At 41.8% G+C, this 26,661-nt stretch overlaps 1 protein-coding gene across 1 annotated transcript in view; it reads right to left on the reverse strand.

Annotated features, from left to right (window-relative positions):
• The window catches only part of DMD (dystrophin), a 3,148,630-nt gene that overhangs the window by 1,888,898 nt on the left and 1,233,071 nt on the right, over window positions 1-26,661 (reverse strand). The window contains exons 12-13 of the mRNA XM_029603105.1: window positions 24,048-24,198; window positions 23,372-23,491 (exon numbers count right to left, since the gene is read on the reverse strand). Of these exons, the coding sequence (XP_029458965.1) occupies window positions 23,372-23,491; window positions 24,048-24,198 (271 nt within the window). The remainder of the gene's footprint in view (window positions 1-23,371; window positions 23,492-24,047; window positions 24,199-26,661) is intronic.

Below are 26,661 nucleotides of genomic sequence, written 5' to 3' on the forward strand. Positions count from 1 at the left end.
GGACGTGTGGTATAGGACATGCTGAGCATGCTCAGTATGCCAAATCAAAGTTTTGGAAACTTTGACAGAAGTTTTCCGTGCTGGGCTCCATCTTATGATGTCACCCATGTGTGAGGACTGACATCCTGCTCGTCCTTGGAGAATTTTATAAATTGTTCAGCTCTCACTATGCAGTTTATAAAATATTTGCATAAATTTCCACAGGCTCACTTACGCACAGATTTGGTGACTTATGCAGACAATTGAAAATTCAGCTCTGTATTCTCAATCTTTCCTCAAACTCAAAATTTCCTTATATTGTTACAGCAGTATATGTGAGAATGTCCTTTAGGACAAAATTAACATTTAATCTTTCTTAGAATTGGGTTCAACGATTTTTACTGCTGGCCTGGCTGCCCTACGAGCTGAGTCTGAGTCAGGGATGCAGACATCAGAACTCTAATGACATGCTACAAAAACAAAAGCTTACTGTACAGGGTCCATGTAGGCTTCTAAGCTTTTTCCCCATATTTTTTCTACCTCTCCACAACTCCCTGTAAGTGCATTCAGGGCCAGCTCTAGGGCAAATGGCCCCCTGTGTGATAATAGTGCTGCTCCCCCTCCCCCAACCAATCCTTGCTCCTCGGGGGCAAAGGGTAAGGAAGTCAGACTAGGAGGAGGAGGGATTAGGGTGAATACACCTGCTCACTCAGATTGACAGGGGCTAGTAGGATGGGCACACAATATCGTTCCCCCTGACCTCGGCACTATCCCCATCCCCCCCACCACCACCACTCCAGTGCTGACTTTAGAAATATAGAAACGCACATTCTCTAGATACAGAAATGCTGCATCTACAGAATAAAAAGATTAATTTTTTTTTTCATTTTCTATCAATCGTGTATCCCCGGATCACACATCACTAACAGAACTGAGCCCAAAACTCTCCAACACAAATTTCAAAGCACACCCTAAACTATGCATACCTTGGCCTGTCATTAACTGTATCTGGCAACTTAGCTGTAAAAACATTACAAGAAAAACTGCTAATGGTACACTTGAAATAAATCAAGGTGGTCATGGTTTCCTTGAAAGGTAATATACGTCTGGTTCATCTGTGCTCCCCATCACAGAAAGAAATGTGAGTCTTCCTGGGGGAAGACCAAGACCTGCATAAAAACAGCTGCCACTCTACTGCAGGCCTCACACAGTCTTCTTAACAACCTCTGCCATTTTACCTTCTCTTAGCTCCCCATCCTAGTGCTTTGCTTCCCTTCTGCAGTGGGCAGTGATACAGCTTGAACCGAAAGTTTTTTGAAATTTTCTACATTATCATTCCTACACCAACATTGTTTCATCTGTGGCTTTGCCTCCCCCCTTCCCTGTTCTGTGTGATATTTTTTTTGAATAAAACAAATTGGCAAGTAAAATCGCATAGATACAGCTTTTGCATTTTGTGTTGTTCCTTCTGCACTTTTTCCTGACTACTTGTCAGAAGATATACACCGTGGTAGGGAAGAACTTGGCTCTGCAGCCTGTCCTTAGCGGCATTCAATATCCAGCAGCAGAAAGGCACTCGGGCTACCTTGTTAAATGAAGTGCTGCCCTTAATTTAAAATTCAAAGAAAGGGGGCAAAAAGCTACCCCCACAGGTAGACTCAGTTTGCTTTTTATAAACTTATTCAATAACATTTCCAAAACATCTCTAAAAACTGTGGCAGAGGCATCAAACGGGCAGCAGAGTACTGCTTTTAACTTCTCAGCTGTAGGCCCTTAATTTAAATACACAGAAAGCAAGAGGATTTCTCAGGCATTGGCACCCATAAAAATAACATCTCTGGGTCAGAAAGATTTCCTGGAATAATCTGTTTTACGCTGCTGAAAGTCACCAAATAATAGTATGTATGAATGTGTACAAATAAAAGCAACTGAGCTCATTATAATTGCTAATAAGAGTGAATAACAAGTCTGACAGATTGCAGAGCAACCCTTCCATTACGAACATTGGGGGACTGTAAAATTATATTAGATGTGTTTCCTAGTGTGTACAGCATGTATTTTACAGCATCATGCTGCTTGCTTCGCTTGGCTTGAGGTGCATGTGTTCGGGTTGTCTGTGTGACTCAGTGGAAGGACTGGGGTACTAGACAGGACTTAAGTCTCTTATTTGCCAGCATCTGTGGAGTGAAGAGACCCCCACTCCCCCTCCCAAGCCTGGAACTACCTAGGGCTCTGGGTAGGTGAGTGAGTGAGTGAGAAATACTCCTGGGATATCCTGACTAAATAACCTTAAATGTGTTTGCACATTTCCTATGCAAGAGACTAATTGAAAGTGTCAAGGACAGAGTGGGTTTCCTCCAGGAAACCGTACACAGAGATCCTGTGCCAAATGAGGAGAAGGCTTGCAGGGGCAGCTGCAGAAGACTGAAGAGTGTCTGGTTATGAGAGACTAGGAAGAGAAATGCCTCTGCATGCTCCTCGAATACAAGGAGCCGTTTAATAGGAGGCAAAGAGGCAAAATGTAACCAGGCCACGTTGGCATACCTCATCTGTCCAAGACACTTTATAAAGATATCTGGAAGAGTCATTTTCCAATTTTTTAATGTGGGTAAAAGCGGAGAGGCAGGGGAGGCTAGGGAGGGTAAGGGGGGTGGCAGAACTCCTCCCGGTACAATATTTCTAAAGTCGCGCGAGGGAAGGAGATGCCTGGGACTGGAGGCAACCCGGCACAACGTTCAAAACAAAAGCAGGTGGGAGGGCTGAAAATCAGCACTAGTGGTTTTACTTCCTTCCCCCATCCTTGCGCCAGCTCGGTACCTGGTGATAATGGGCACCTAAAGTTAGTTCCAGCCAATTTTCAAAGGTATCAATTTAGGTGCTTAAGCTGGAAAGTTTGGGACCTAAATCCTTAGAAAATGGACCTCTGTGTCACCTCGTGTTGTCTCCTGTTATCTGATTCATGCAGTTCGTATTCATTCATGGCTTACCTTTTCTACCTTACTTATGTTTCCTTGTGCAGGAGCGCAGTCTGGGCAGCCCCCTCTTGCTTAGTTTCAATGCCGGACAATTCAGGACTTGAAACATGGGGTAGGAACCTTAATGTCCTTCTTGCATGGATATAAATCATCCCCATTGTAGAGATCCTTATTCTCCCAATGTCATCCCCAAATCACCAATATCTCTAAAACTTGATTCCCTGAACTAATTTTTCAGTCATGAATTTAAAGTTCTTTGTGAGGGCAATTCCTTTTACTCTCCTGTTGTGGGCAGGCAGCATTTCTGAGTAGCTCATGGATTTGACTACCTGTCCAACAGCTCTCCCCAGCTTATTTTTTTTGTTATTATTTATCATTTTCAAAATTAAATATACAAGCTACACACACACACTTGCATGGAAAGTAGAGATAGGCATTCAGAAACATTTCTTAAATAAGAAAAAACAATGAAAAACATATCAAAGCACCTTCTTATAACTGTTGTACTATAATACAAGGGGGATCACACAGAAAATAAGGAAGACATGACACTCCATAACAGTACTGCAGAAATACAATACTAGGGAAAAATAACTAGTAGACAAACAATTACATTTATATGACTAGGGATGCGCAGAGGAAATATTTTCATTTTGGTTCATGCATTCGTTTCTAAGGACACCTCCATTTGTCTTGTCCATTGCAAACACAAAAAAATATTTGTTTTTTCGTTTCATTTGTTCACCATTAAAGCCAATGGGGGAAGCATTAAAGTCTATTTTGGGCTCTAATAAAACTGAAGAGTACACATTATCAAAAGAGTGAAGACACTCAGACACATCAAGACTGTGACAAAGGGGCACCAAAACTGCCCTGAACAGCCTTAGGCACCATAAAGGGGCAAAGGAGTACCAGCACTAGCATGAATTTTCCAAGCTACCATAAGAGGAGCAAAGAAGCGGCAAGAGTGGGAAAAATGATCCAAGGCTTGAAAAGAAGGCACCAACAACAGTGAATTAACCCTCAAAGGCAGCAAGAGTGGCAAAATGGCACAAGGAATGGCACCAACATCCAAAGGCACCATGAAGAGGGAACGAAGCAGAAAAGGTGGCATGAAAAACCCCAGCTACTACTATAATAACTGAAAATATGATGTAGTTCAATTACAGTTCAACAAAAAAACATCGTACGTGGAAACTGGATTTCTTACTTAATGCGAACGGAAATCTCATAAAGTATTCACTTTGGAAGAGCTAGCTGTGAAAGTTTTAGACAGTCAAATGTATTTAGACTGTTATGCTCAATTTTTTAATCATTGATTTCCATTCACAATGTCGATGTATAAATTATATAGGACACTTAACTTCAGCTTTTTCTTGTCTTCTTAATATCGAACCGGCACAATGTTAACAAATGTGTACTTTTTTTCTTTTTCAAATTATTTTTCTGGGGTAAAACACCTCAGTATAACCAACCCTGCGTGATCTCTCTGTTCCATTCCCTATGTCACAAGCTATGGAAGGGTTGTCTAGATTGGGGGATGACCATTAGAAAGTGTCCCCCTTGTCTTCCTCTTCCTCAGTAAAACCAGGAAAAATTTCTCCAAAATAGAAATACAGGAGGTAGCTTGCAGAGCTTAGAGGAAAAATCATGGTCCTCCAGTGCCATGTTAGACCTCCTTCCCTTCCCCAATGTTTTACACTGCTTTTTAATGTTTACTAACTGATCAGTTTTCAAGGTCTGCTGTATCTAGGTTACTATGAGCTCCAGTTCATCTGTCTTTTCGATTTGTCTAGCTACTCCCTCTTGAGTTTCTGACCATCCTTTTTCTATCTATATTAGTCTATTTTTAAATTTCAGGAGGAGGAAGGGTGAGGTTTGTTGTTTCAGTTCAATCAAAATGAAGAGAGGACATGTCTGTGTTTTCCCATTATAATTAAGGACCTTTGTTTTCAGTTTTTATTTTATTTTTTCCTGGGAATTTATCAGTGATTTTTTATAACAAGCAAAAAGGAGAAACATTTGTGGAAAAGAGACTCCTTTTTTCACTCTGATTTCTCTCCCAGTTTTTACATGATAATAAACACTGAAAAGTTCCCAGAAAAAAAAGTTTAAAACTGAAAACAAAGGACCCTAATTATAGTGAAGGACTGCTGCAAAGGTCTGCAGAGGTTGGGGTTGAACATGGAGGTTGGGGGTTGAACATGGCAGTAGAGGATTCAATCTCAGGCAGTTCTCTGGAATTGCCCCTGCATGCACATAGGGAAAGTGTTTGCTTTCAGCTCTCTCTGGTGGAAGCAAAAATAATTTGCTGGGTGCTCCCACTGGGCAGAAAAGGATATGCAAAAGAGGGCATAATAAAGAAGACAGATTTCTGTTCGTGGAGTCAGTTTATCAGTCAGGCACGCTCATATCCTAGGCCGGAGGTTCCCAAACCTGTCCTAGGGGACCTCCAGCCAGTCAGATTTTCAGCATATCTACAATGATTATGCATGAGACAGATTTACATGCATTGCCTCCATCGCATGCAAAGTTAACTCATGTATATTAATTGTGGATATCCTGCAAACCCTACTGATGGGGACCTTTCAGGACAGGTTTGGGAACGACTTTGCTAGGATGACTGGCCTAAGCTCAAAAGTAACTACTAAGGCAATCCTCTCTCTTCAAGACCCAATTTGCACTTATTCTTATTTCAAAATATTCAGAATGTCTTGAAAGAGGTGCTGCAATTTTTGTACGTGCTGCCAGTCTAACAATAAGTCAGCACAAAGTGTACATCCAACACTGATTTTCTAACACCTCCCTTCAGTGCATTTCACAGAAGACATTCCAGATTGCTTTGGGGTGAGATTTTAATGATAAGCAAAGGCGGAACTTCTCATGAGGCACTGAAGCTTACTAAAGACGTGATCCTTGGCCTCATGACCACATAGCACATGCCCAGCAGGAATAATCCTGGATTCCCCAAACACTTTTCACGTAAAGCCTGTATTTAGACCTCACTGCCCAGCAGCTAATGGATAAATTGTATTAACGTGTTGGATCACGTTATTTCCATCAAGGGTAAGGAATTAGCTTTCAGAAAATACTGTTGAGCAGAGAAGCAAAAAGTCACCTTTATTTAGATTAAATAGTTTTTCTATGTGGCTAAAAGTTATAACAGCAGTAATAAATTGCAGCCCAAAAATGCAAGTCCTGGAGAAGCCTAGGGAGAAATGACAAGGAAGGCGTCTGAAAAACACAGCTGTATGGATGGTTTCTATAAATTACAGTGCTACACTCCGCATGAAAGACCTCAATAACTTTGGTTAGAAGAAAGATTGTGATAAAGTAATGGTAAATAAAGCCCTAATGAAACACACAGTCGTATAAAAATACATTATGCTGAAGAAAAATTGTAAGCGCTACAATATCAGGCAACGCTGTATGCACGTCTTGCTTTCCTTCTCTTTGGAGATGTGATACATTAGAAGTGCTTCATAGGGACAGCAACAACACACCATAAATCAAATGATGATTTATTGTAGTAACACTCTCCACAATTATAAGGATGCTGACGCGCAATGGGTAAGCAAAACAATCCCACCTATGCACAGCTAATAAAAGAGCCCCTGTAAAGTAAATGATCTGCTTTTTACACTCAGGTGAGAAACATTCAGAAGAACATTTATTATCAAATCACTGGCCCTCTAGGATTTATTAGTCACATTCTCAGTCTGGATGGTCCTTTGTAGCCTACACACTGAACTTGTTCTATAATGCACTTAATACCAAGGGAGTACTCGGTCAATTTAGTGGGTCTACGACCTGGCTGGCCAAGGCATGCTGCTTTGGACCAGCAGTAGAACCGGGCAGCTAAAGGGCCCGTCTGGAATGTAGAAAGCCAGACGAATTTCCTCCTCATCCCACAGCCCCCAGCAAATCACTTAAACAATCGTAATTTACCTTAGTCACTGCTAGATAGTTAGGTAGTAGGATGGGGCCTATGTGCTAAGGGGGACATTTGGTGCATTTATTTATTTATTTATTTATTTAAGTTTTTTTATATACCAACATTCAAGACGATAGTCCCATCATGCAGGTTCACAAGAAACAGGGGTGCAATTAAAATAAGCTTTACAATTTGAACAATAGTGCAGAAAAGCAGTTACATGTAACAGGGAAACAATAACTTGGAGTAAGAAGGAAAATGAAGATCAGATAATTATATATATATATAATAACATTATAAGGGGTGGCTATTAATGCTATTACTAGCGAAGTATGTTGATTGAAGGGAGTTAAGTAATGTTGGAGTTAGGAAAGGCCTGCGTGAACAGCCACGTCTTGAGTCTTTTCTTGAATGTTGAGATGCTGGGTTCCATTCTAAGATCCGGGGGAATGGAGTTCCATAAAGTTGGACCAGCTGTGGAGAAGGCCCGATCTCTAAGCGTGATGTGTCTGGTAGTTTTGGCTGGAGGTACTTGAAGTGATCCTTTGTAAGCATCTCTTGTCGGTCTTGTTGAGTAGTGTAATCGGAGGGGGATATGGAGATCGATTGGGGCTAATTGATGGATGTTTTTGAAAATGGTGAGAATGGCCTTGTAGATTATTCTGAAGTGGATAGGCAGCCAGTGGAGGCCCATCAGGATAGGTGTTATGTGTTCTCTTCTCCTGGTGTTAGTGAGTATACGGGCGGAGGCATTTTGGACCATTTGCAATGGTTTGGTGTGTGATGAAGGGAGACCAAGCATGATGGTGTTACAATAGTCCAGCTTTGTGAAAATGATTGATTGTAGAATCGTTCTAAAGTCATGAGTGTGGAAGAGAGGTCGTATTCTTTTCAGCACTTGGAGCTTATAAAAGCAGTCTCTGGTGGTTTTGTTGATGTTGGCTTTCAGGTTTAGGTGATTGTCAATTAGAACTCCTAGGTCTCTCACTTGTGTAGTGTTTGGTAAGGTTGGATGAGTGTGTGTGAGGGAGCTGTTTTCTGGTGTGATGATTAGAAGTTCCGTTTTTGATGAATTTAGTATCAGGTTGAGACTTGTGAGAAGCTGTTTGATATTTTGGAGGCAGGTTTCCCAGTGAGACAGTGTTTTTGCGAGTGACTCCTTGATGGGGATCAGGACCTGAATATCGTCGGCGTAGAGGAAGTGTTTGAGATCGAGGTTAGTGAGGAGTTCACATAAGGGTAACAGATAAATGTTAAACAAGGTAGGAGACAGGGATGAGCCCTGAGGGACTCCTACTGACGCGGGGTGAAGAGAGGATTCTTTATTATGAATCTTAACCTTATATCCTCTGTTGCTGAGGAAGGTTCTAAACCAAGATAGGGCAGTGCCAGAGATACCTATGGCTGTTAGTTGGTTGATGAGAAGAGAGTGATTGACCGTGTCAAATGCAGACGAAAGGTCGAGTAGGATCAGAAGGAAGGATTGTCCTTTGTCTAAGCCTAGGATGATGTGGTCGGTCATAGAGATGAGGAGGGCTTCCGTGCTTAAGGTTTTACGGAATCCGTATTGTGATGGGAATAGTAGGTTATTGTCTTCAAGGTAGTTTGAGAGTCGTGAGTTTACCAATTTTTCCATTATCTTGGCTATGAAGGGGAGGTTGGCTATCGGTCTAAAGTTGTTAGGATCGTTTGGGTCAAGATTTGGTTTTTTGAGAAGGGGTTTGAGTGAGGCTAGTTTGAGGTTGTCAGGGTAGAGTCCTTGTGTGAGGGAGCAATTTAAGATATCTGCCAGGGTTTTGGAGATAGAATCTGGAATTGATAATAGTAGTTTGGCTGGGATGTGGTCTGAAGGGTGGGAAGAAGGTTTCATTTTCCTTAGAATTCCTTGGATCTCCATGGATGAAGTTGTATCAAGTTCTTCTAACTGAGTGTGGTTGATTGAGGGTTGAGGAGTGGTTAGTGGAACAGTGGGGTTAGTGGGGAGCTGAGATAGAAGAGTGTTGATTTTGTTGCTGAAGAATAGAGCTAATTCTTCCGCTTTCGATTGAGCTTGGTCATGTGCAATCTCTGGTTGGTTTACTTGTGTGAGGTTGGCTACGTAGCTGAAGAGGGCTTTGGCATCGAATACAAGGTCGTGTATCTTCGAGGCGTAAAAGTCCCTCTTGGATCTTAAGGTGCTTGATTTGTATTGATGCAGAGATGATTTGTAGATTGAAAGGGTGTTGGTTCCTGGGTTTTTGCGCCATTTAGCCTCATTTTGTCTTAGTTGGAGTTTGAGCTTTCTTAGTTCTGAGGAGAACCAGGGCTGTCTTTTGGAGGAATTCTGGTGTGGTTTTTTTGTAATTGAAGGGCATAGCTTGTTAGCTATAGTTTCGGTGATTGTATTCCATGATCAAAGTGCTGAGTTCGGATCTGTAAGGTCCAGTTGGTGGAGTTGTGGTGATAGGTGATTATTGAGGTCTTCTGGGGAGCAAGTTTTCCTGTATGTGAAGGAGGGCGAAGGAAAGCAAGCCTGGCTAGTATCTTTTATAGAGAATGAAGTTGTTATGAGGTAGTGATCTGACCACGGGACCTTTGTGCAATCTGGGATAGATACTGGCTTGATTGCAGCGTTAACGATGATCAGGTCTAACGTGTGGCCGGCTTTGTGGGTAGGTTTGTTAACTAATTGAGTGAAGCCTAGCGCTGAGAAGGCTGTGAGTAGTGTTTCACAGTTAGGTGATGGGGTAGGGTTATCTACGTGCATGTTGAAATCACCTAGAATGATAGCTGGCGAGTCAAAGTTGATGAGGGAAGAGGTTAATTAGATCAGGGGTGAAGCATCTGATTCCAGGAGTCCTGGGGGAGCATATACGAGAAGGATTTGGAGCTTGTCTGAGGTGAAAAAGCCGAATTCAAGTTTTGAATTGGAATTGGATTGCTGTTAGCCAGCTGCATGAGTTAGCCAGCAAATACGTGCATAAGTTACACCTATTTTCATAACAGACTTACATACATGTCTATTTTCAAAATTATCTCAGCAAAACTACACGCACACATTTAAGCCAGTTTTAGCTAAACTCGGGAATCCTAAGTTACAGCTGCAAATTCACCTAAATTTAGGACTTAAAATTTGCTCAGTGTGCTGCAGCAGTCAAAAAAATCAAACAATGTTAGGAATTATTAGGAAGAGAATGGTTAATAAAACAGAAAATGTCATAATGCCTCTGTATCGCTCCATGGCGAGAACGCACCTTGAATACTGTGTACAATTCTAGTCGCCGCATCTCAAAAAAGATATAGTTGCGATGGAGAAGATACAGAGAAGGGCAACCAAAATGATAAAGGGGATGGAACAGCTCCCCTATGAGGAAAGGCTGAAGAGGTTAGGGCTGTTCAGCTTGGAGAAGAGACGGCTGAGGGGGGATATGATAGAGGTGTTTAAAATCATGAGAGGTCTTGAACGAGTAGATGTGAATCGGTTATTTACACTTTCAGATAATAGAAGGACTAGGGTGCACTTCATGAAGTTAGCAAGTAGCACATTTAAGACTAATTGGAGAAAATTCTTTTTCACTCAATGTACAATTAAGCTTTGGAATTTGTTGCCAGAGACTGGGGTTAGTGCAGTTAGTGTAGCTGGGTTTAAAAAAGGTTTGATAAATTCTTGGAGAAGAAATCCATAAACTGCTATTAATCAAGTTTACTTAGGGAATAGCCACTGCTATTAATTGCATCAGTAGATTGGGATCTTCTTGGTGTTTGGGTAATTGCCAGGTTCTTGTGGCTTGGTTTGGCCTCTGTTGGAAACAGGATGCTGGGCTTGATGGACCTTTGGTCTGACCCAGCATGGCAATTTCTTATGCCCACTATTAATTTTTCTAGATTTAGGAACCTAAGAAGGTCATTTATCATTTCATGTTAGGGCCTTAACAAGCTAGGTAGAGAGTGCATTGTACAAATCAATTCTCCTTGTACCTTTCATCGATTCAAACAGTACGAAATCTTCAGTGATTTCAACTTTACTGTTCTTACCTCCTACTGTACCTGAGAAATCGCCTCCCCAAACCTACCCCACCCCCCAAACCACCACTCTGAATTACAAGGGCCCCCTCTTACAGTCGTATAAATAGTAAAGTTATATATTGGTCTCTCTCTCTCAACGGCATGTGCAATAACAACTTTTTTGCTATAATACGCCCTCGTGGATTAATCAGCAAGCAAAACAGAAATGACCTATGCAATGAGGGAACAGGGAAATTAACCTAGCCATGCCCCTTTTTATCTTGGGTGCTATTTCTGCTATAAATATAGCATTTTGATAAATCTAGGGGTAAGTTAGCTGCCTAGTGCTGAAAATGAATACTGAGATAACTTTTTTCCCCAACCTAACTCTGCCCCATAGCACCCACTTTTTAAGCCCCTAAGAGCCCAGTGAAACTAGGAGCCTAATTTAACCACTCAGCCCTACTAAATTTTCAAAAGGGCCAATTTGGGATCCTACCTTCAACATGTAGGAGCTTAAAACCTTTGTAAATTGAGTATGGGGCTAATGTGAGCCCTAAGCCATAGGGATGTGTGCAGAATCAATTTTTGGTTTAGACTTTTATTTTGTTTCTTTTGCCATTTTCTTTCATTGTGTTCATTTCCATTTGTTCAACTTATTTTATTGTGGGGCCCCCACTGGGATTTCTCCAAAGGAGTTTGGCCTAGTAGTTAGGTCAGGCAGGGCAAAGTAGAGAAATCTATTTATTTGAAACACTTCAATTCCACCCTTTTCAATAACCTCAAACAAGGTGGATTACAAAATTTGAATCAACTTTGCCACAGCACCTCCACTACAGGCTGCTGGTTTAGACCCTAGAGTCCAATATTCAAATGGCACTGAGCCAGTTAAGTCAGACTTATCCAGCTAAGTGGCGGCCACTGAATATCCGGCTATGTTCAATGGCTGCTACTGAGCCGGATATCGAGACTTAGCCACGTAAGCTGTTCAATAGTATGTCTAAACTTAAGACGGATAAGACTTATTGGTTAATGGCACCAAATACAGGGATATTCAGCTGCATAACCGTGCAACTGAATATTCCAGCTAAATTAGCTGAATAAGTCTATCCGGCTAACTTAGATAGATATCTTTGGTTTAAACATTTACCCCCTAGTGTCTGTGTGGAATTTTTTGTTTGGCTTTAGACTGAGAAGGAGTGCTTCCTTTCTGTTTTCATAATTTTTCAGATTAAAGGCCCAAAGCCTTGGCTGAGGAGTCTTAGAAATGTATTTCCAACTCACAACTTATGGCAACTTGTCTCTTGTGATTTTTGCAGTTAATTATTCTGTGTGATTTTTGTTTGGGAGGAAGTGTGCATCCACCCTTCCTACTCAGAGAGAAGGATAAGAGAAGTTTCTTTGGTGTCCCTTAGCCCATGGAATTCCCTTGCCATTTGGCAGTTAGAGAAGGAATGGATACTCAGTGGGTATCATCACCAGAAGGACAGGGAAAACTGAGCTCCCAATCTGGATGCTCACAAACAGCTAATGAGATGCCCTTCACGTAGCATAGGAGCTGGAGATGAGAAAGCGGGAGATTTTAAGATCAAGCAGTGGGTGCCTGGTATGATAAAGGGTACCCCAGCAATAGGAGATGAGAACCCCATGTTTACATTTATATCCAGGGATAAAAGGGGGGGGGGCCCTGAGGGACAGATCAAGGGATCAAAGAATCACAGATTTACTACTTTCAAGTTGCCATATGAATTTTAACAAATAGACTTGTATCAAATACTATACTTTTCATGTCTGAACTATTCTTCAGTAAAGTTATTGTAGGAACACCACTATAGTGTCCACTGATCAGTTTGTTTATTGGCACTCTAAAGAGGACTATGTAGATATCACCCCAGGCTTAGGAAGTTTACCCTTTCCCTCTGTGGAGAACACTCCAACTGGCAAAAAGAAAAGAAAGAGCATTATCAGAGACTTAGCCCTGGTATCGAGTGTTAGCCCTGTGAATCTATGAAGATCACCAGGCTCGGAGTTGGATTGTTATGTCTATTAATTTGTTTCCATTAAAGTCAGCGGGGGGAATTAATGCATTCTATTTTGGACTCTTAACATGGGGGGTTTCTATCCATGATTAATGAAACTTGCAGGTAGGCATCAGAACCAGAGAGAACAGCAGTCAAAGACACCAAGAATAGGACAAAGCAGCACCAACAGTAGCATGAACCTCCCAAGGTTCCATGAAAGGGAGGTCAAAGCAGCCTAAAGAGAGACACGAACACCCCCAAGGCATCAAAAAAAGTGCAAAGAGAACCTACAACCGAGGCATGAACAGCCCAAGGCAACATGAAAGGGCAAAGCAGCACCAACAATACTTTGAACAGCCAAAGGAGGAACAGAAGACATGAACAACAGTGGTATGAATCTTGATAAGGTCCTGCCAGACCATGGCCTTTCATGCCCAGTATACCAAAGGGTCTGTGGTCATGACTTCAATGGGCTCTTCAAGGTACTGCATGAATGAAATGTTTGCAATGATCTCTTTTACTGGGGGTGAGGTTTGATACTGGTCTCTGTTGCCAACCACAGAAACTGTAGTCTGCGTCAAGAGATCTCACTCTGCCATTCTGCAGTGGGTATGGTGGATAAAAATGGAGGAGGAAGTGACAGCTGACCGGGTACTACTGATGCTAACAGTACTATATGGGGAACCCATTCTTTCCTCCCATGCATCTCCACTCCATTTCCGGAGTTCTCATTTCTGTACCTTAGCCACTGGCTTCTACTTTCAGTAAACCAGAGTATCAACTGCTTTTCTCTCTTTCTTTAGTTTTTTTTTTTCTCTTCAAAGGAAAAAAAAAAAGTAAAACAAAACAAACTCTGCCTCTCTGGCACTAACTTCACTGAGTATTAAAGTTCTATCTCCAGACTGAGCTTGCTTCCTTTGTCAGCTGAAAAACCTAAACCTGCTTCCCTCCAGGCACAGGTTTAAAGGGAGAAAAACAGGGTCACCATCACAGATCCATTGAGGCATCTTATCAAAATGTTTTGCAGGTATTCTGCATTTTAAGTTCCAAGAAATGTATGTATTCATTACTAGTGAATGACCTGGAACTGACCACTAAGGCTGAAAAACCTGTGCAGGACCAGGCATTTAGTCTGGCCCACCTTAAATCCCATAGAGGGAGAGAGCTCTATGGGAGGGACCCTGCTGGGCAGGAAGAGCTCTGAGGGTGGGACCCAGCCAGGAGGGTTAAGAGTATGAGCTCAGCTGGGATCAGGGGGCCCCTGCAGCTCCAAGAGCAAGGAGCTCCTGACCCTCTCGGAAAGTTTGTGAGGACACTGTCCTGAGGTAAGGCAGTCTACTGTTAGGTTAAAATGCTGTGAATGTTAATAAAAAGTTGAAATTGCATTAGAAAAGGCTGGAGTCAGTATGGTTTTCTCTCCAGCCTAGGTGACTTGCTCAGTATTCCTCATATATGGTGTCAGGTCCGGGATTATTTCTAAGCTTGGCACAGGGGAAAAAAAAAAAGCCTCCAGGGAGAACTGTGAAAGTTTGTTTGTTTTGATGCCTGCCAAAGAAGAAGTTTGGAGGCAAGGCAGTGCTGTAATGTGCACCAGAGCACTGATGTAAAGCCTGCTGGCTCAAAGCACAGAAAAAAAAAAAAAAAGCGTGAAACTGCCTTTAAAGTAGAGAGTACTCTGTGGTTAGAGTCAATGGTTAATTTTCGAACTATTCCAAATAGCACTTTAGCATTCCTTCCACAACTTTCAATCATGAAATTAAAAACCTAACATGTTGCCTTCCCTACCATATTTTTATAGTGCTCTAAAAGTGACTTACAGATGGCAAATAATTCTGCGGTACGGTTTTTCCTCCAAATACACTCAGCTTTTCTTAAGTTTTGTTGACAATCATTTAGTTCAGGGGTTAGTCGTTTCTGGATGGTACAACCTCTTTGTTGATATATACAAGGCACTCATTAATCTAAAGATGTTACCAGAGGTTCATTCCAATATCCAATGCCTCATTTAGATTATTTGGTTCACAAAAGTATTACCTCACCAAATGGTTTACTTTTAATAAATCCTCTATAGGGATGTGCACTCATTTGAAACCAAAAAGGAATCCAAACTGAAAAAAACTTTTTTTTGGTTTTATTTGTTTTAAATGAAATAAATCCCTGGTGGTGCCTAAAATCCCAAACATTTTGGGCGATTCATTTCAGGAAATAGCACGTACCATTTCCGAATAGTGCATGCTCGAAATAATCTGTGCTACTTCCTAAAAGAAATAAAACCCAGAAAGACAGAAACAAATCCCCACTCCACTGAAATAAAATCAGGCCATCATCGCCCCTCCACGGAAATAAAATGAACCAAAAATATTCTCTATGCACGCCCCCTACGATGCCATCCGCTTGTGGGTGCTCACTGAATATCAAATGAAGCCAATGAGTGCAGAAAAAGATATCAATGGCCCATCCAGTAACTAGGTTCTCCAAACCCTCTTCAGCTGCTAAACTCTCAGCATCTCTTTCTCTAGATGTGTGGAAATTTCAATGAACTGGAGCTCCCCACTCCACAGCCAGCCCCTGGGCCATCCTCCCCACTTACAAAGTGCCCCTGGGCCTTTTCCCCATCCCCCTACCTATCCAAAACCTCCCACCCCACCCCACCTCCACTTACCCACAATCCTCAGCCTCTTCACAGAGCAGGAGCAATCCCCAGATGCTGTTGCCCTGCCAGAGCTCTGGTGCCATTTTGAAAAGAGCGCTGAGAAGGCAGGAACATCTGGGGATCATCCTTGCCATGTGAAGAGGCTTACAATTGTGGGTAAGCTGGGGGGGGCACTGGTCCATGTACGTAAGGGGGGATAGGGTCCAGCAGGAATTTGTTGTAATTTTTTAGAATCACATTTTTGGCGGTGGGAGAGAGGGGGGCCCCAAGGCTGGCTGCTATTGCTTTTTTTTTTTTTTATAAACATGAACATTTTTTTTTATTTAAATGGAAAAATACCTCCCTCACAGCAATGAAATGAAATCCAAATGAAACTTTAAAAAAAAAAACCAATCCTTGCATATCCCCTTCCCTTTCTCTCCAAATCCCTCATGTGATTCATCTGAATCAGCCGGTTCTTCAGAATCTGATGCAGGCGCTGGGGAAACTGGAACAGGGAGCGCTATGCTGGATTTAGCTGATTCCCTCCTAGTCCTGTCCCACTGCTGCTGCTGCCTTCCACTGAAGCTGTTTTCTTCTGCCCCTGCCCCACAGGAAGAGTGGAGATGGGAGCAGGTGACTGCTGTTCCGGCTTCTCGCCCAACCCTGTATCTCTAGCTCATTTCCCCTCCCCCTTCATTCAGGATCCCACTCCTCATGATTCTAGGCCTCTCATCATTACCACCGCTGTGTGCACTGACCCCAGGTCTCTCTCTGGAGGAAAAGCCTTCCATCTTCCATCTCTCACTGCTATGTTTAAGGTCGATTTTAAAAGGCCTAGATGTGCTGAAGTTGGGGAGATATGCGCACAAATCCAGCTGGCATGTGCCGTACAGATTTTAAAAAGGTATGCACGTATCTCTTGATATGCACACAAATATATATATTTTTTTTAAATAAAAAAGGGGCGGAGCATGGGATGAATCTGGGCGAGGCACGGGCGGGACATGGGCATTCCAGGTTCCCCCACACTGGGTTTGGGAGAATTTTATGTTTTTAACTTTGAACTGCTTGCCCAGAAACTGTGAGTATTTTTCTTGCCAAACTGAACCAGCAGCAGGATAGGAATCACTCTTGCCCAATGAAGATTTAAACGTATTTCAAATATTTCATGGGGTTAGAAGATCCAGAGGAGACTCAGGGCATTGGGAAAGGGCCTGGGAGGGGATTTTTTTATTTGTTGTTGTGGTGGGGCAGGAATCTGGCAATTATTTTTGGTTTATTTGATTTTTCGTTTCTTTTATTTATTTTTACATTTCAAACAAAAGAAACAAATTTAAAAAAATGCAAAAATATAAAAATAAAAAATATCTATGCACACCCCTACTCTAGACAGAGACAGGCATCAGGCAGTTTTGCAGCAGGAGTTCACTTACACTCAAGGAAGGCAATATGTGGGAGGGCGGGTTGAAAGTAAACAGGTTTAAAGGTGCCACATGCTCCACTGCTTTCCAATGAGCCTGAAGACCTGCCTGGAACTCTAAGATATGACAACTGGGTCCCAAAAGGCACCATTTTTTTTTTCACAATATTTGCCTAACTGAATCATGCCATATTATCCACCCATGTGAAGGTGCTTTGCCAGTGTATGAAAATGAAACAAACAAAAAGCACATTCACACCTTTGACAATATGTAGTCTGATTTGTTTTCTGCATTTAACACAGAACAAGATGACAGAATGCACTGTTAAAGTGCTCAGACATTTATGCTGATATTTTATTAACGTGATTAAAGCAAGTTAAATATGCAGCGTAGCAGCAGTAATTTGCACATTCTCCCATATTTTAAAATAAAAGATTTAGGGACCTATGCAAAAAAAATTCAGAGTAAAAAATGTTTTAGGTGTGCACTGGCAAAAAGTGAACATGCACATTAATATGATTAGCATGTGCAGAGTCAAAATGTCCCTAACTGCATAGTCTTGCTATTATCATTGATGGGGTACAGTAAATGCACTACTAAACAGCACGATTAGTTTACTTACTGATGAGAAGCTAAATAGTGGGATCATGCTGATGTGAGCATGCTCAGATCTTTTTTTCTTCTGAGCTCCTGCACTTGCTTCCAAAGGGTATGCAAATAAGCCTGGCACGTAAGGATTGTTTATCGGTGCTGAGGAAAGACGCGAGAGAGCTCCAAGATTCCAGAAGGTGAAAGGATTTCCAAGACAGCAGAAAAATGACATGAGTTCATGTTTATAACCAGCTGTTTTTAAGGGACTTTTGGTTTCCCCTCACGAAAGAAGTGAACCATTAATCTGGGGAGGTTCTGTGCAGAGATAATTGAGAAAGGTTTGGGGTTTGCTCCCTCATGTGGGAACATGCAGATGGTGTGTCCTAGCGGTTTATCATCCCAATGCTCATGGATTGCTAGTTTGGAGATCTCGATGCAGAGAAATCTGTTTGGAGGCAAGGAAGTTTTATTCCATCTTTCCTGCTTCTTGTTTGATTTTTCCTCTTTTTTGGGTTATTTATAATATTTTTTCCACTTGGAACTGATACCCCATGGTGCCTGGGAATTAGCAAATCAAACCTTTGGATGAGGGAAGTCTTTCATCCAGTAAGATACAGAAGGTTACAAATTCCATCCACAGCAAGGGATCCCAGTAAATTGCTCCACCAGGAAAAAAACACAAAGATGATACAACAAAAAGGTAACAACAACTTTGTTGCTATTGAGGGAAGTTTTACATGAAGGGGTGAGACGTGCCCACCAGGCGCTGCCTAAGGAGTTTCCAGAATCAAGAAAGCGAGTGAAGTACCATTCTGGTGCTGTTTGGGGATGTTAAAGGATGTTTAAAGGAATTCTTGGAAGATATTAAAATTAGGACTAAAATCTTATTAAATATTTGGACTGTATACTTTTGTTGTGTTTTCTGGCCATGGCAGGCCCGCAACCGGCTCCACTCATCCCCGACACCCGGGTCTTAGACCTTGGCTGTCTTTCCTGGCAGCGGTAGGCAGCCACCTTTGCGCTCATGCTTTGCCTGTGCTCCCAGGCCCTGCCAGTATTGCAGCGGTCTCCTCCGGTCCCGGGCGGTTCTCCCCATGTACATCGCGAGGAGGCACCACCACCTTTTAGTTCCCGGCCTGTCAGTCATTCAGCCTCCGTGTAAAAGGCAGTTCCTACCATTCAGACTTCGCCTTGGCAACAGGTCTCCACACTTCCTGTCATGTCCTTTGTTGCTGTTTGTTCCAGTTCCGGCTCCAGTACTTGTTCCAGCTCCAGTACTGATCCAGCTTCCCATGCCTTCTACCCTTCAGACAGATTTCCCTGGCTTTGACCCTTGCTTGAACCTGACCTTGTCTTCAGCTGCCTGCCCTGACATCTGCTTGAATCTGACCTCGTCTTCAGCCGCCTGCCCTGAACCTTGCTTGGACTTGGCCTTGTTTTAGGCTTCTGCCTGACTTGCAGACCAGACTTAACCTTGATCCTAACCTTGCTGCCTGCTTCAGTCTGTCTGGACTTTGGAACCCGACCTAGTCTTCAACTATGCCTGACTTGTAGTCCGGACTTGATCTTGTCTCTAACCGCATTGCCTCAGCTCCAGTCGGTCCAGACTTTGGATCCAGCCTCTCCCTTTGAATCCTGCATCTCCACTGCTTCCTGGCACCCTGCCCTGGGCACTCTCTCCGGGATCAACCATGCGGAGGCCCACCTAACTCCAGCCAGCCCCGGTACCCAAGGGCTCAACCTGCGGGGAACGAGGGCTGGTATTGGTGAAGCTCCAGTTGGCCTCTGCATCCTGTCTGGCCTCGCCTCCCGACAGTGGGGACCCGTGGGAGTTTACCCCATGGGTGGCACCAACACCACCTCGGGCCAAGGGTCCACCCTCCACAACACTAACTACTTTCTGGGGGGGGAAGATCTAAGAACTAAATTAGGAGATAAAGGACGATTGAACTAACTTCAGTCTGCATATGGCAAGGAAACGGAGTAAGTGGGAGAAGGAATTTCATTGTAAATAAGGAATGTTTCCAAAGTGATTAAGAGACTTTGCTAGAAGATGTGAAGTCACAAGTTTATTCTGTCTGCTGTCTTATTATTTATTGCTGCTAATCAATTGAATAAGAGAAGTGTAAATATTACTCATTCATCTGATCAAACTATCAGTAAAGAAGTTGGAAACCACTATTCTTGTCCTATGTGTTTATTGGATGCAAAGAAAGTGTAAATTGGCAGTGCTGTGAACCAAAGGATGGAGACAGGGCTTGATTGCAAAGAAGCAGAGTATAAGAGCTATTGTTTGTCCCCACAACCAGAAAATAAAGCTATCTATGAAGCAAGGGAGAGATGTATAGAAACTGTGGATGGGTCCATCCTTTTTTCTTTCTATGTGCTCCTGGGTGCCAAATAACGGATCCATCCTGCCCAGTAGTTACACGTCTTCTATGTTAGTAATGGTCATTAAAGTGCAATGTGAGAAGCTGTGGTTGGGGATAGAAGGGAGTACACTAGGAGGAGACCCAGGGAGGAATATAGCTATCCTGATTTAGAAGGGTACCAACATCAGATCATTGCTCCCTCTATGACCATCCTGAAATGCGTGTACCTCAAGGACTGGCCCACACTTGCTGCTAGTACCTTGAAGTTCATAGAAAAGAGCTCTGTACCCAAACTAAAACAATTGGTGACAGTTCTATACCTTTTATGAAAAATGTAATAAAATAGGAAAGTTAGCTAGAGCAAAAACTTTTCAGATATTCTATCAGAAAACACTCAAAAAATGTCTATATAGATCAGGGGTAGCTGATCCTCTGGTCCTCTAGAGGCACAAACAAGACAGGTTTTCAGGATATCCACAATGAATATGCATGAGATTGATTTGCAATCACTACCTGCACTGTATGAAAATCTCTCTCTAGCATATTCATTGTAGCGGACAACCTAAGCCCAATCCAAACAAAATCAAGCCATCCTTACCAACGTTCATTTAAACAAAAGAAACCTTGGTACAATGACAAACTAAGAAATGCAAAACAATTATTGAAAAATCTGAGAAAATTTGGAGGAAAAAACCAGACTTCAGAGTCAATTGGAAAATACAAATCTCTACTTTCTCAAAACTGAGTTTCGATTAACAAAGCCAAGAAAGAACACTATGCCAAACAGATTCATGGAGTGATTCTTAACTCTAAATTACTCTTTGATGTCATTAAACACCTAATCAAGAACCCATCATCTTCCATTGCAAGTAAAAACTGCCTCCCTAAGAATGCTTGCAACGACTATGCCAATCACTTGTCAGAAAAAATAACCAGACTAAAAAATCAATTTTCTTCATACTCACCGACCATAGAACAAGAAGACAACCTTGAATCTGCTAAATGGTCCACCTTTGACAATATATCTAAATTATAAATCACACAAATAATTTCTAAGTTAAAACTCGCAAATCACCCTCTCAACCCCATCCCAGCAAACTCCTTAAAACTAATACATAGCATGATCACTCCGACAATAACATCCATAACCAATCAATCTCTCGCTGAAGGTCTAGTCCCAGACAGAACAAAACAAGCAGTGATAAAACCTATCCTAAAAAATTAATCCAGCTCTACTGACATCTGGATAACTATAGACCTATATCCATCCTGCCCTTTCTATCCAAAATCCTTGAAAATGCCATATTATCACAACTAGAAGACTATCTAGATGACCACCCCATTTTACAGCAAAACCAATTTGACTTCAGAAAAAAATCACTCCACTGAGACTTTACTCATATCCTTAATGGACCACATTTTACAGGGATTTAATAATGATGAATCTTATATCCTGGTGCTAATTGACCTCTCCACTGCCTTTGACATGACTGACCATTCCCTTCTATGCCATCAGTTGAAAACAATCAGAACTGATGACATTGTAATGAAGTGGTTCACCTCCTTCTTATCAAAAAAGACATTCCAAGTCAAAATGGGCAACCATATTTCAGATACCTTCCCGAAAGACGCTGGTGTCCCCCAAAGTTCAGCATTGTCCTCAACTCTATTCAACATTTACATGCGTCCACTATGCAAATTACTATCCGATCTAGGAATCACATTCTTCCTATATGTCAATGACATTCAGTTCTACATACCATGCACCATTTCCATTGAAAATACAGTACAGATGCTGGCTTCACACATAAAAGTTATTCAACATAAACTATCCAATCTCAAACTATCTCCAAACATAAAAAAAGTGAAATCATTCTGTTAAGAAGAAATCTTCCAATAACATCTCCGCAGACACTTGACCTGGGTAACTTCAGCATTACACCCTCAGACCAAGTGCGGCACTTAGGAGTACAAATTGATGAGTACCTAACCATGGAAAAACACGTAAACAAATGAATCAAATCAGACTATGCTAAACTGCGACTGTGCATAGACTGAAAACCTTTGCTGACCCATGAAGCCTCATTTTTTGAAACCTAGACTACTACTGCAATTCTCTCATTCTCAGAGCACCTAACGGTCTTATTAAAAAAAAAACAGTTACTACAGAATGCTGCAGCGAGTCTCCTAACAGGATCCAGGAAATTCTATCACATCTCGCAGTCACTGATGGCCCTGCACTGGCTACTGATACAATCCCGAATCCATTACAAAGTCTTAATGTTACTACATTCCTCCATCCATTCTGAGAACACCCCTGATAGGGATGGCATTACAACCACACATGGCACACAGATCACCGAGATCACATAATAAAGGTTTACTAGTTGTCCCATCATTACAGAAAACACATCTAACAAATTAAAAGACTGTATGTTCTCCATTGCAGGTCCTTCACTTTGGAACTCTCTACCTGAAACTGTATGTCTTACCACTGAAACTAAGAAATTCAAACGTCACCTCAAAACATGGTTATATCAAAATCCCTACAATCTAACTAAACCTTCCTGAAATCTTCATCTGCCCCTACATGGACATTCTCAGTATTAACTGAATTACAGATTTCATCACCACTACCTTTCTATTCCAGCCCTCAGATGTATATCTGAAACACCCACTATCAACCCCCTTCACTATATCCCACCAGCTAACACCTTCTCTCATCCCTCTCCCCTATATCCCATTAGCACCTCTTAGCTATTCTTGTGATAAAAATGTTTCCTCTTCCTTGTTACCTCATCCCTGTATACCTCTCCTTCCATGACCGTCCTAAGCAATGTATGTGCCCATTGCTAAATGTATGATATATGATCACTTTGAATTACTTTAATTGGCTACTTATAATATTATTTATTTATTTTATTTAGAGGCTTTTATATACCGGTATTAGTGGGGGACATCATACCGGTTTACATTCGAACATTTAAGCTTGGAAAATATATATTAACAGGGAGGTGAAAACTGGGAGGGGATAACAAGATGCAGTATGGAAATATAGATTAAAAGCAAAACAAAAAGAAAACAAGAAACCTTAATATAAGGCATGTATAATCACATTGTGAGGGGCTTATGGGCTGACAGGGGGGAAAATGGTTTACATCAAGACATTATATTAATGTCTTGATGTAAACCATTGTGATCTTCACTTGGAACGATGGTATATAAAATGGCTAAAATAAATAAAGTTTGAATAAATAACATTGTGGTGCTTAGGGTAAGTATATACTGGCAGCTGGCATGCAGAGATCCCAATAGCCATTCATGTCCCATTTCTTGCATCCTGGATTATGACTACTGTTATAGCAGGTTTTAGCATGGAAGACCACATTCTCTTCCTTGATAAAGATAGCATCTTCCTTACAATCTTCTTTTTTGCAAATAGAATAATTCAGTGCTCACCTGCAGTTGGTCTTCCAGCGCAGCTGTGGCTTTGTCTCCACTGCTTTCATCCACCACGACCACCATGTGAGTGAGCGAATTTACTCTAACCTGCTCCTGCTCCAGGTCATCCTGCAACAGCTTAGGAGGAAAGAATCATTGTTAAGAGCCCTCAGCCTGACACCTCAAAACCAGAGTGCCCAGCAGGCCAAAACAAATGTAAGTCAGGAATCTCTTCATACCAAGTACAGATGCTGTTTTTGAAACAAACTGCATCTGAGATAGTGTGATGCACTAAGTACCCTAAAATGATAATTCAAATCAAAAGGCATTCAGAAGCTTCCAACAGCTCTCAGATGCCGCAAACCTGCCAATAAGTTACACTGCAAACAGCGACATTACCTACAGAAAGTTCTCCTAAAATAAAGAATTTTTAAAAACCATCCTTCTAGGTTGGTTATCCTTCTAGGTTTAAACTATGCTTAAGTCTGCTGACAGACTTTCAACCTGTGGACTGAAACCTCCTTTGCCAAATATGAGCCACAGCATTAAGTAAAACTATATTCAAGGGCTGCAAGTCATAATATTCATGCACATCTCCAGGCTGTGCCTCCAGCCAGAGAGTGCCATGGTATAAAATACAAATACGGCTAGGCCCCAACACATTTTGACCACAGCCATGGTGGCGATGTTTCACCTTGTGCTCTTCTAGTTGGCGTTTTATGTCTTCAAGATCAGGGCCAAGAGGTTCTGCCTCCATCCTTTTTGTCCTGTCCTCGGTTTTTGATAACCAGTCACTTAACTGTTTTAATTGCTGATTCTGGAGATCCATGAGGGCTTTGTGTAAGCTGAAAGCAAAGAAAACTGTCAGTTAATTATCCCATCTCTTGCCTTGCCATTTAAGCCATGTTACTATCATGTTTCTTGACATTCTTTGACTGTAATTAGGGTTAGCAGTATAAACTCAGGCTCATAAAAAGCCAGCTCATGAGCATTTACTGGAGTGGCAGTGAATACGTGGACCATACTGCCTGGAGAAATAAGGAATCTCTCAGATGGTTTAACATTTTGGCTGCATGGGCTGGTGGCAACACAAAATGAATTAGAATTCACTGTCAGATTCAAGGCTTGACAGGTCAAATTTAGATCACTGCTTTCAGATGAATTTAGACTTTTGCAGATTTAGGTTTATTGATCACGTTATAGATTTTTTAGGGCTGCTTTGGTATAGGGTAGGATGGTAGAGATTCAACCACAGCTGATAATACTCAATAATGGAATATTAATAACAGGACTGGTAAGGGGTAAGGGTGTTTTTATTTTGTTATATTGAATTGTAAATGATTGCTTTGTGTTATGTTACTGTTTTCACTGATGTGGAGAGGGCAGGCTTTTGGGAGGAAGGAGGAGAGCAATACCATTTTTTATTTTATGCTGTAGGGAAGGAGTAGCCTTGTGGTTAAAGCAGTGGGGCTACAAACCAGGGTTCGAGTCTACTGCCACTCCTTGTGACTTTGGGCAAGTCACTTCAACCTTCAATGCCTCAGGTACAAACCTACAGGCTGATGCAATACTGATGCGCTAAAAACATGCGTCCAAACTGGACACACTTTTTTTTTTTAACGAGCGTGCAATCACCTTTCCTGGGCACTCGATGCAATAGGCAAATGCATCGAGCTAAAAAGGACACACTAGGGATAAATTGTGCGTCCCTAGCATCGGGCGCCCAGGAGAAGTGACTGTGTGCGAGTTAGGGAAACAGTCACTCAGTTTTGCAATTTTACCTAACTTGTGCTAACCTGACCACCAGCAGTAATTCTGCTTCTCTGTTAACTTTTGGGGTTCCTCAAGACTTAACACCAGCTCTGGGCTGGCATTAATTTTTGAGGGTAAAAATGTGAGCGTCGGGCGCATATTTATATTTTTTATATAAGGGGTAATAGCTAATAGCCTCATCAACATGGCTTTTACATGTGATGAATGCTATTAGCTACGCACTGGCTTGGACGCGCGTTTTGGAAGTGCTTATCCCCTTATCGCATAAGAGCTTTTGGACACGCGTCCAACCGCGAGTTAACCTGTGCACTAGCCTGGGTGCATGGTATTGCATCGGCCTGTTAGAGTGTGAGCCCTCTGGTGACAGGGAAATATCTACAGTACCTGAACGTAATCTGCTTTGAAGTGCCGAACAGCAGAATATATTTAAAAAAAAAAGCTTTGTTAAAGAAGGCAGAATGTACAGCATTCAATTAAATTAAATTATATGTGCTTCTTAAGGATGACAAGCTGTGCTCTTTGCAGTCAACAGGGTGGAGGGATTTCAATAGCACCAGGAAATGTGAACCAGTCAGCAAAGGGATTTTGGGGTTGCATTCTCCAGGGATCTGCAAATTCAGACTGTTTCTATAAACATAGAATAGCCTATCATCCAGACAGAACGTAGCAATGGCATCCTGGCAGAATGAGGGCACTTCCCCCACTTGTCTGTCTTATGCTTGAGGTACGAGGTCAGATAAGTACAACCATCCTTTCCTCGCCTACCCTCTCGACCCATGTGCTAGCTCGGTGAGACAAACTGAGCTGAATAACTCAAAAGTTTGGACATTGAAATCACACTAGATAAGAGCCAGCTAGAAAACTTGGATTATATGGGGAGCTGAACTAATATAGCCTGAGCCTGCATTCCAGTTAGGGTTGACTAGTTCACCTACACAGGGCAACAAAGAAACCCTCGAAAAAGGTATGGCTGAAAGCCTACTTGTTAGAGAAAAGGAAAATAAGTGTAGTTGCTATGGAAGAAAGCAAAACTCCAGTGATACATATGGCAATAATAGCTAATAGCATGTTGGGATGAGATGAGAGTGAACCAATGAGAAATGCACGATAAAGAAGGTCATTTCAAGGAAGCACCTACCTACGTGCCCTTCTATTCATCCTTTTTATGGGGGTCCTTGCATTTACATAGTCCCCAAAATCAATTCTCAGGTTATAGAAAGCAGAGTTTTGCTAACATTTCCTAAGACAATGCATTGTTGAACATGACTGTGGAGGGCTTGTAAATATCTACAAATCATCTGACCAGCATTGTGCAGCCTTGTCCTCCTTTGAGACAGTCGTAGGCGAAGTTTAATCATTTACATATTTCTGTTTCTACTGTATTTAAGGAGTTCATGAAGCAGATCTGTACAAACGTGTTAGTGTGAAAACAAGCCTGTGATTTTTATTTGCATTCAAATTAAGTATTTCTTCCCTACAAACACTGCAAAATGGCTTATTTTTCAAATTCTCAGAAGTGCTAGTTCATTAAATTG

Source organism: Rhinatrema bivittatum, chromosome 5 (assembly GCF_901001135.1).
Source record: "Rhinatrema bivittatum chromosome 5, aRhiBiv1.1, whole genome shotgun sequence".
Lineage (NCBI taxonomy): Eukaryota > Metazoa > Chordata > Amphibia > Gymnophiona > Rhinatrematidae > Rhinatrema > Rhinatrema bivittatum.